At 34.8% G+C, this 9,572-nt stretch overlaps 1 protein-coding gene across 1 annotated transcript; it reads right to left on the bottom strand.

The window, feature by feature from the left end:
• Positions 1 to 2,575: 2,575 nt before the first annotated feature.
• Positions 2,576 to 8,091, bottom strand: LOC111396675 (angio-associated migratory cell protein-like). Its single transcript, XM_023023129.1, is given in 11 exon segments — positions 2,576 to 2,996; positions 3,253 to 3,343; positions 3,509 to 3,567; positions 3,673 to 3,788; positions 4,448 to 4,531; positions 4,635 to 4,782; positions 4,866 to 5,011; positions 5,451 to 5,570; positions 6,806 to 6,847; positions 7,494 to 7,544; positions 7,915 to 8,091. Coding segments are annotated over 11 exon segments (1,188 nt in total). The 5' UTR covers positions 8,018 to 8,091; the 3' UTR covers positions 2,576 to 2,768.
• Between the last annotated feature and the right edge of the window lie 1,481 nt (positions 8,092 to 9,572).

Genomic DNA, 9,572 nt, shown 5'->3' with positions numbered 1-9,572 from the left:
TAATCTTAAGTGTCCCCCACCACCCCTTCCCTGGAGCATCGTGAGAGAGGTAAATCGCAGGTTATGCCTCCAAAAGTACAGGGTGGAAGGCTGCACTTGCACTTACCCAAGAGCCAAATCCATATTTCAGGATTCGAACCCTTGACGCAGCAGCCTCAAGTAAAGCTAGATTTCTCCACCCTCCCCTTTTACCACTTGGAGATGTGCCCTTGGAGCTTGTTTAAATCCGTATTTTCATTTGTGGAATCTTCGTTAAAGCCTAAGCAAGTTAATAGGCCTCCATCTCGACCCAACGAGAGGGTTTGGATTCCAGAACTTGTCTTGATGTTCGGATTAATATTATGAGGCAAGGAATTATAAAATATGTTAGAGGAAAACAATAAAAAAAATTTACGTGAAAAAAATTACAGATTGTCAAAGACAAAAAATTTCATTATATATATAATTGTTACAATCATATAGAATCTCTCAACCATCCAAACCTTAAGTATTGTACCAAAAGTAACCTAAACTCTACCACACCACAATTTGCTCGACTTTGAATCAGAATAACCAATAAGTGAAATGACTGATATATAATTTTCCCCTCAAACTTCATGTATTGCCAAATGAGCTCGTACTATGTTGAGGGATTGATTTACAGTCAACCTATCCAATTTCTTTGTTAAGAAATAGATTTTTGTGCATTCTAACTACCTTTTTCGTGTTCATGTATCCGGCCAAATTGCATTTTTTCACCCATAAATTCCAATAACTCATAAGCTTCTTTGATAGTCTTTCACGTTATTGATTCATTGGATGTTGAATCTGCTGCAGATCAGTTGAATGGAAGTAACTCGAGTGAAAAATTTTGGTTGTCCCTTTGTGATACCACGACTCAGACACTCCCCAAGGAGTTCTTTAAACCTTTTCCAAGTCTCATGAAAGCTCTTCGAATCGAATTATTGGATCTTGATTAATATTTGATTAATTTTGGAAATAAACTTCAAGATGCGGGGCAGATATATTCATGGATTCCAAGTATTGCAACAAGGAGTGAAATCACATGTAAAAAATTATATACAAGGAAAAGGAGAAGCAAGTTTTCTATTTGATTTGTATAGTTTAGAGGGATATCAAGTTCAGGGATTCCTCATCCCTCTTCCTCATTTATTTTATTTTTCGATAATGTAAAATAGTCGAGTATAGTGTCTCCTAGATTTGCATAATTCTTAAGATTTTTCATTTTTTTTAAAAATAATTATCAAGATTTTAATAGAGCTATGAATCATTGCTTTTTTCATTGTAAATTTTTTGTCCATATTTTTGTTAATAATATGTCAAATTGAAATTATACGTACCTATAACATATATATAGTGTCAACATATTGGTTGGGAAATCATTATGAATATGAAAAGAGAACCATAGCCGAATAGGTTCCTAAAAAGACGTAGTTTCCTTCTATCCAATCCAGTCCACAACTATTTTTGAGTAATCGAAATAACGAAAGCAAAGTGATATTTTTACTTCTTGGATTGTGAGCGAGTGGGGGATTCAAGAATTTAGTTAGAAGGCTGAAACAATGATAAATGTAACGTTATCGGTGCTTGCATGCCAGAGACGCCATGTGACATTCTCTTTTTCGTCTATAGCCAGACATATTGACGCTACGCCGACAATTCAATGTAGCAAACATTGTAAAAATCCAATAAAAAGTTAGCAAGACTACACTTGACAATAAGTCGAAAAATAAGCCAATGAGACAACAATAATTTAACTATTTCTTTTAATATAAATTATTATCAATACATCGAAAAAAAAAAAATAGTAACAGTAAGCATAGTATTTGCTAAATGTTAAATATGTTGGTGTGTAGCCTGATGTCTTGAAATAAACGTCAAGCAACCGTAATTCTAGCAGTGAGCAATCAACAATTATATTGAAAAATATTTAAAAAATAGCATAAATATAAATCATGAGCTTATAAATTAATGTGTATTCTAATTTAAATTTTTATTGAACTATAATAAATTCTCAAATTTTCTCTTTTTTGAAATTTAAATTGAAGACCAATATAAAATTGGTTTAGCACATGGGCCCTGGATGAACAGGCACTTTAGCAAATCCCATATAAAATTGAAGAACCTTGAACTAAAGTTTGAACCAATTTATTGTTTTGGTAACTATACTTTTCTATAGATAATATTTTTTATTCTTCATTTTTGTAAAAACATTTATCAAAAAATTAAATTTAAGAAAATAAGAGTTTTCAATTATCATATAAGAAAAATCTGAGTTGAAGATTATAAAATTAAAACTGTTTGGAGATAAAAAATTTCCAGAAATTCGAGGTCTCAAGGCATTGGATGAGTATGACTGTCTCGTTTCCCTAGAGGCTACGTAAGCTCTGTATCAGAACTACTTCTGGAATCAAACAGGGCAAACTTCAACCCCAGTGGCAAAGAGCCGACATCGAGATGTCAAACCTTCCCATGGATGTGAGCTCTTAGGGAAGAATAGAGGCGTGCTGCCTATTGCTACATTGTCCAAAATCATGAATTCGTACCTCGACATATTGAGGTCATTCTAGCTCTCGAGTTCAAACATAAATTTTTGCATGATTTTCAAACATTCAACATACATAACCTCCAAGAAAAATAATTAAGTACAAGTTTACGAGTTTTTCTACATCATATCATATAGTACCTTGAAATTAGATACAAATTATTGCTTCCCAGAAAAAACCACTTCAGCAACTCAAAATTTATGCATGTATATTTCTGAGTTTTTACATGAACTCTGCAATTTCAAACACTCGAGCAGTTCCATCGAGTGAAACTGAAACTAGGAAATCTCCATTGGCAGATACAGCAACAGACTGAATGGCATCCGAGTGCCCACTAAAGATTTTCACACATTCTCCAGAGAGACTATCCCATAACCGTACTTTCCCATCAACACAGCCTGTAGCTATATGTCTGGACCCAGGTAGCCACAACAAACTCGTCACCCCATCCTGCCATAAGAATTAGCAAGAAATACATCAAGCCATATTTGACATAGTAATACCAGAGAGGTGAAAGGGAACTCTGAAGGTATAATATATTTGGTAGTGATGACAAATGGGCCATTTCTTTGGTCTGAGACCTGACCTTTGAAGACAGCAACTAGATGGTTGTCGGACTGGTCCAGTCATTTGTCATTTATAATTTTAAATGTTTTATAAACGAAAAATGAAAAGATATACAGAAGAAAATAGAAAATCGACTAACCTCATGGTCACATGTGCACCGTGGAGATGAATGTTAAATATCCCATATTATTAGCTTCTTGTCCATGCTTCCCGTGGCAGCCAAAGGAGAGCTGTAAGTGGTTTTAGAGACCATGAAACATTCAATATACTAGAAAGAGTTATATGCTAGTGTTCTTGACCACTACTAGATAAAGCAAGCAAAAAATAAAAATAAAAATAAAATAAAGTAAAAAGTAAAAAAGTGTAAGAAACAGAAATATGTTAGCTGGTCACACCTTACTGCAAAACCAATACACTCAATTGAATCTGAATGTGCACTAAGAGAACTGACAACCTGCGAATTGGGAAAATACATCCTTTTAAGTTCGGCAGTATAAACATTCTAAAAGAATAATACATAGAATTGGAAAAATCAAAACAGCGGAAAAGGATTTTACACCTTCCCAGTTGATATATTGACAGCATGAACAGAGCCGTCCTTCGAACCAGTAAGAGCCAGGGCAGAGTCAGAGCTTATTGTCAAGCATGTAAGTCCTTCATTATGATAAGGATGACCTTGAAATAGAGAGCATCATCGCTCATCAGTGGAGCACAGTACTATGAAAACTACAGCCAAACACATTGCATCTAGACACTAGATGTAAGAAAGTGATGATTCAAACAAGAGAGAAATGACTCATCATCTTTTTTTATTCATGTTCAGTTGAGAGTGTGAGGGGAATACAAGGAGAGGGGTTATGCATCAATTATAAACATGATTGATTTCTCCTACTATAGCAAGGACTGTCACTCAAAACTCGTCGTCAAGTCTCAAGTGTTGCAACATGATAAATCTAAATCATTGGTATTTGCACTCCTTGAGAATTTTTTTTTTTTTAAAAAAAAAATAGACATTCTTACACTTGAGCTTTCAAATTCGTCCAGAAAAATGAATTAATTACTTAGTGTCAAGGTACTGAAGACCTCTCAAAAACTAAATAGTCTTGTGCGATTGAAGAATAATCTGTCTTGAAACCAAACCCGCCAAAATTTTAATTTAAAAAAATTAATAATAATAAATAATTGAAATCTTGTTGCCAAGATCTTCTAAGATATCAAGCACGGGAAGTGAACCCAGCATGGAATAGCAACAAAAAATATTCAAGTCTGAAAGTCTGAGGGAAACAAAATACAAAATATATCTATTAAGACAATGAGAAATTTCAAAAAGATACCTCTAACAACATGGATGTTTTCTCCAATTTTGGGATTCCAAATTCTCATAGTTGCATCATCAGAACCCGTACAAATTACTTTACCTTCCGAATGAAAATGTCAGAAACAGACGATAAAATGAGCAAAGAACAAAATATGGCCAAAAAGTAGGCCAACAATTTTTTCTCAGAAATGGAAGTTAAGTACCATCGGGTGTAAAATCACCACATGTCACACCACTTCCATGACCGGAGAACATGTTGAGATAAGCACTCTTGTCAGCGTTCCACATCCAAACAGTAGAATCCTCTGAACCAGCCAAGATCAAATGTCCTCTTGGATGCCATTTGACCCACTGAACAGTTTCACGGTTTAGACAACATATACAACCAGATAATGCTATCAGTTATCACCAAAATTTCAATGTTCAAATATCACCTCAATGCCCCCTGTAGGGCCATCAAGCGTGCATTTTAAATCTCCTTTAGATATATCCCATACTTTGACAATTCCATCAAAGCCTCCAGAGGCAAGCAATTGTCCATCGGTACTAAAAGCTAAACTAGATACAGAATCCTGGTGACCTGCATGAGGATGTTTGAGAGGCTCAAATATCAAAGAAGTAAATGAAATGTACTTAAATGACAGGTATTTTGATTACTATTGACTTATTCCATACTCCTAGTTATAACTTATAAGCATGAAGTAGAACTTCTTTTCATTTCTTGTTATGTATTATCCTATAATAATAGTACTACTAGTATCATCATCATCATTGTTATAGAAGCAGCAGCAGCTGTAGCATTATCATTTATATAATTATTCTAATTTGTTGGAGCCAGGCCAAAGCATTGTACACGATGTTTACAAATTCTTGTTTGGGGATTAGAGATACAATCCCCTAGGTGGCTTCTTGGAACTTTGTTAGGGCCTTAGGGAAATAATAATTGTGACACTAAAATACTAACTCAGATAGTTGAAAAGTAAAACTCTTAACTACTTTAATAGAGGTAAATTCCGTACCTTGTAACTCAAAAGCCCAGTCACCTTGATTAATTTTCCAGAGGAATCCTCTATCATCTCCACCCCCAGTTGCGACTAGAGTAGCATCTGTTGGGCTACAGGCAGTGGTGTACAATTCACCTAGAAGGAACGTAGCAATTATTTGAACAACATTCTCATTATTATTATGCAATATCATTGCAATTCGCTAATACAATTACAGATTAATAGCTTTCAATGTTATTAAAAGATTAAGTTAATAGAAGGGGAGGGGTGAAGGAGGCTGCTATGAACTGGATAATTAACAGTGTCAAAATACTATATGTTTCCAATATATGGTGAAAAATTAGAGTCAAATTTTAAAAAACCATAGCAATACAAGCAATAAAAAATGTACAAAAGAAAACTCATATGACTTCAGATTTCTTTCTTTGCCCAGAACATTGAATTCTGGACCTTTCTTCACTCCCCAAGGCACAAGTTTTGGAATATTTTTCTTTGAGTTGCATATATCAACGCATTTTTTGGTTTCATTTCACCACCAAAAAATTCTATCTGAACATTTTGGAAGACAGCTTATTTGGATAACTTCCATCAAATTATTGTTCCATAACTATTTTTATCAGAAGATAAAGAAGCAAACTATCAAGGGACTTCAAAGAATCAAGCTGGCACAGATAAAATTCTCACTGATGTCAGCAATAGCAAAGATGCAACTATGATGATTCTCTGATTCTCTAACATTTTCTTCCCTAACAATAGATCAAATATTTGTTGTCCAACAACGTTAACAAGGAAGATGGTGCCTGGATCTAAACATCCCATCAATTTTACTCACTTTATTGTCCATCCCTTGGTTTTTTTAACAATGCCATAAAAATTGTGATGTCCTTTTATCAAGTTGTTTCTTTTGCCTAGAGATTAGGGCAAAAAGGGCCGAGCCTCTCGCCGGCTAGCAGGGTTCAGCCTATGGGCGGTTCATGCTTGTTTAGAGACGAGCTATGGCCAAGCCGAGCTTACTTTTTTCCCACAAGACGAAAGGGACTTATTGGCTTACTTTTATTAATTTCTTAAAAAATAATTTGCTTGATTTGGGCTTATTTTGTTAAAAAAGGAGCCAACTCGACCATGAGGCCCACAAGCCAAAGGTCCAAGCCGAGCCTACGATATCCACACGAGCCAAGCTCAAGTGTTTAAGAGCTTACGGAGCTTGGCCCGGCCCACACTGTAGATATACATTTTCCTAATGAACTCTAATGGTTAACTTTGAAATAAATTCACCCCATACTTTGTAAATTCAGCATACCTCTCTGACTATGAGCTGTATGCTTTAACCCAAAATATCACACGCAACCTAAAATAAAAATAAAGTTCACCTGTATGGCCAGTGAATGTGTGTGTAGAATCATCTTCCTCGTCTGCAACCATCATATCATAAAAGAATAAGAAGATATTAGTAAAATATTTTCTTTAGATAAGCACATGTACTAAAGTAGAACATAAATCCAATCACACCAACTCGGAGAAAAATAATAATGCTGGTAGAGTCTCCATCAAACACTGTAAAAATGATAGAAAATGTTACACACATACACGTGTCTGATACATTTTTCAGTACATTGGACCAACACTTCCAAAACCGCGGATACACCAAGTCAATTCTAGCTTAGATAAGACCCCTCTTCCTCTTTTTTGTTCGTATAGAATGGTCAAGTATACACATAGCGTAACAGATAGCTCCAACAGACAGTATAAAGCACTCTAATGCTCGTGAAAAGAAAGTAAAATTACCAATAGAAAATATTATTGCATTTAAAGCATCTAATTCACATTATCGTAATCAGATGGGAGATGAACAATATAGAAAAATTAGTTTGAGCAATAGGTGAACAATTCATTTCAATAACTTATGGAGAAGTAACCAATTCTCCTTGTCTGAGTCGGTTTGGAACACAACCGAGGCCCAAGTTCAAGGAGTGCCTACCCCACCCCACCCCAATCATCCTTCCAAAAAATAGAAATGATATGAATAATGCACAGAAACTATAATAGAAGTATACCCACCAATAACTTCTTCCGTATCAGAGCCGCCTTCTTCATCGGCATCTGGAAGATCTGAAACCATGAGAAGTCAATTAGAAAGGCAAACATATGAAAACACAAAAAACATGGACTGCCATTAGAAAATACATTGCACCGTTTAGAGAATAAGGTCCAACACTTTCGTCAGCAAGTAGCAAAGAAGAGCACTCTCCAAACCCACCCCAGGTTAATTAAATAGTTTATTTCTAGCATCTCAAAACTCAAAAGGAATATTTGGCAGCCATTTCTGGACGGTACTTGCAATTTTCCCCCTTATTGTTCCTTTAATCCTATTCATTCAATACAGAAAAATCCAATTCACCAAATATGCCTTGATTAACACCAAATCTTTTCAATGATAGCCTTACATAACAAATTAACAATAATCAATATAAATATATACCTTCGTCGTCAACGGTGTACTCTTGAATAATATCTCCTTCATCGAGAAACACCTCTTCGCCATCATTAACCTCCTCCTCGTCACGTGGAGACGGTATGTTCATCTTTTTTTCTATGACCAAAAGGATAACTTATTACAGATAGAAAAATACTGAGGGTTTAGGGATTCATTTAATTTGACTTGTCAGATTTGTTTTCCATTTGACCTGTCAAATTTATTGAGAGTTGATTTCAGAAATGGTCACTAAAGTTCAAGTGAATTTCAAATTGGTTGTGAAAATATTTTTGTGATCCATTTAATCCCATAAGTAGGGATGTCAACGAGTCGATACGAGTCGGCTCGTGAGTCGAAATTCTAGGCTCGGACTTGGCTCGAGTAAAATATCTGAGCTTTTTTCCGGACCCGAGCCAAGCCGAACAAAAAAAATTAGGCTTGACCCAAGCTTTTTGCTCGGGCCTTTCCGAGTCGAGGTGGGCCGGCTCGGGTTTTGTTTGATTTTGGATTTTATTTATTTATTTTTATTTTTTTAATTATCAAATAAAATGCTGCTGCCCTTAGTGTGCTGCCTTTTATTTTTTTATTTTTTAAATATATGCTATGAGCTGGCGAACCACACGAATCGACTCGAGCTTTGCTCGGCACCTAAAAATGGGGCTCGGCCCGAGTCTAGGCTCGATTTTTCCGAGCCTCGAGCTGGGTGGACTCGAGCTTTTTTCGAGCCAAATCACAGGTGGCCCGAGCCGACGAGCCCGATTGCTATCTATGGGTCAAATAATGCTACATTTTTCACCCCTCTAGTGGTGGGGGTATTATTATAAATGACCTGCTACTATTCATTTTTGATAAAATGTCTATTATACCCCTAATGAAATAATTTATCATATATTGCACAAGATATCCTTAATTTATTGGGATAGTTTTAAATTCTTCTATTTCTCTCATTTCGAGTTTTAATATATAGTTTCATCCTTTGATCTAATAAATTAGCATAATCTGTAATATAATTGTCATGTAATTTACTAATATTATCAAATTCCTTTGATAATATATCCATAATCTCTAATTGAGAATAAATATTTTCTATTTTTTCCATTAATCTATCTAACAGATTATCTAATCCTTTAATTGTATAACCTGGCATTATTCAAATAATTCCTTGCAAACTTTATGAAAATAACATATTTAGATAAGTTTTTTGCAAACATGAACAATAATAATCCCTACGATTCTTTCAAGATATTAGAAGAATTCTTTCTAAATTTAACAAAGACAATAATTTTACCTTACTTTTGATCTTAATTCTGTATTCTTAGAACCGAGTGACCTTCAGGCTCTGAATCTGCAAACTGCTCCCTTAAACGGCCTCTTGCCTCAATGGGAATTCTGCTATTTCAGCTTCTTGCCCTCACTGTATCTTTTCTTAAGAATAGAGATTTTAAGTAAAGAAAATTCTCTCTTTGTTAAAGTAAGAAAGAGATTATCTTCTTCAATCTATCAAGAATCTATGGGATAGTAAGTTTAGAAACTCATATCTTTCTAATATCAAAAGATTGAGATTTTATTTCTATAATGATTTATACAAGATTTATATTGTATACAAGGGGTTTCCAGAAAAACTGGTTTTGAAAAAAGCTTAAGGAAAGAGAATGGTTTCTAAC

Source organism: Olea europaea, chromosome 7 (assembly GCF_002742605.1).
Source record: "Olea europaea var. sylvestris chromosome 7, O_europaea_v1, whole genome shotgun sequence".
In the NCBI taxonomy this organism is placed as follows: Eukaryota; Viridiplantae; Streptophyta; class Magnoliopsida; order Lamiales; family Oleaceae; genus Olea; species Olea europaea.
This window is presented reverse-complemented; position numbering and strand designations above follow the sequence as displayed.